Genomic DNA, 1,556 nt, shown 5'->3' with positions numbered 1-1,556 from the left:
CTACTTGAATAAAAACTTATTAAATAATCAATTTATATAGATGTTAGTACTTGTAAATTTCAATTTATGCAGAATGATTGATGATAAAAGTAGGTAAGTAATCACAATGGTTTCAGAACTGAAACCTGAAAGAATTTTATCCACTTTACCTTTTATCTAGACGAATGTTTAAATATATGCTTCTAAAGGATAGTATAGTTGGTCTTTATTTAGAAAATATGGATATTTTGCTCGTTAATTTCCGTGTAGTAACAGCATAGATTGACCCTGAGGTTCTGGTGCCTATTTTTGCCTGGATGCCCTTATGAAAACGTTCTGGCTACGTCTCTGCTGATTGGAAACCATTCCTTCTCAGATTTCTGCAGAAATCCTGTGTTTCACAAAGAGCTGCGATTATGCAACACCTGGATGGCTCTGCAGGAGTTTGGGAGGAATAAGGGTTTAGATTCTCTGTAACTCTGAGATCAGTTGGATTTCCTGTAGTTGAAGCTCTGATGATGTTTGGTGACCAGCAGCAGGAAGGAAAACTGTCTGGAGCTGCTTCTCCTGCAGCTCTGCTGGTTTTCTTCCCACACCGGGAATGAATGCTCAGCGGAAATGCGGTGCAGCTTTAAAATCAACAAACGCATTAATCCCAAAAAGAAAAAAAATCCTGTAATCTTGTTGTGTGGATTTTCCAGCATCCACTGCAGTCAGCTCAGTGTTTCATCATCAGGATGCTGCTGCTGTCCCTCAGAGGAGCCACGCATCCATCCCGCACACAAACGCAAAAGATGCGGGGCTCCAGCCTGCCTGCGGGTTTACATAAGAACTCTGAGAACATGCTGCGTGTCTGCCGTGGCCAGCAGGAGGTGATGAAGCAACAGCTTCTGACCCGCAGCTGCTTCAGCCTGACTGCAGGAAAAGAGCCCAACTCAGCAGGCTGCACCGCACTGCGCCCCGCAACATCCCGCCCAGCACCACTGACTCCACGCAGAGACCTTCCTGCAAACTCCTGCCTGCCGCACCTCCATCATCACCTCCATCCATCCTCCCTGACCAATGACTCGGATGAAGCGGAGCTGTCATCCCAATGCGGTAAACTCCCTGCCATCCATCCCGCATCGCTCACAGACGCATTGAGCCCGCATCGGCCCGCAGAGGCACCGGGAGGAGACTTACTGTTCGCAGGAACTGGATCTCATCCTCTCCCTCTGCCAGGTCAGCCATGGTGAGCGGAGCTGCCTCCCGCGTCGCACCGCAGAGTGATCCAGCCTGGAGGGGGGGGGGGGGGGGATGCTGCGGCTGAGGCGGTGGGAGCAGGAGGAGGAGGAGGAGGAGGAGGAGCTCACTGGATGGCGGCGCGCGCGCCTGGCGGAGGAGCAGCTCAGGTGAGCATGTGCGCCCTCTGCTGGTGGACGCGGGGAGAGCTGAGAAATAAGCCGCTCCTTTTGGGCAGAAATTAACAAATTAGATCAACATCCTCTCTGGTTCAGAAAGATTCACTGTGAAAAAACCGACACTGAATCCCAGCAGTTCAATTCTATTCATTTTATTTCTATAGCGCCAAATTCACA

General features: G+C 49.7%; 1 protein-coding gene across 1 annotated transcript in view; it reads right to left on the bottom strand.

Moving 5' to 3' along the window:
* ryr2 (ryanodine receptor 2 (cardiac)) overlaps positions 1-1,259 on the bottom strand; it is a 250,576-nt gene extending 249,317 nt beyond the window's left edge. The window contains exon 1 of the mRNA XM_015379302.1: positions 1,162-1,259. Coding sequence (XP_015234788.1) covers positions 1,162-1,209 — 48 coding nt within the window. The 5' untranslated portion in view covers positions 1,210-1,259. The remainder of the gene's footprint in view (positions 1-1,161) is intronic.
* Positions 1,260-1,556: the final 297 nt, after the last annotated feature.

This window comes from Cyprinodon variegatus, unplaced genomic scaffold (genome assembly GCF_000732505.1).
Source record: "Cyprinodon variegatus isolate N-32 unplaced genomic scaffold, C_variegatus-1.0 Scaffold189, whole genome shotgun sequence".
Classification (NCBI taxonomy): Eukaryota; Metazoa; Chordata; class Actinopteri; order Cyprinodontiformes; family Cyprinodontidae; genus Cyprinodon; species Cyprinodon variegatus.
Note: the sequence above shows the minus strand (reverse complement) of the source record. Positions and strands in the feature narration are given on the sequence as shown.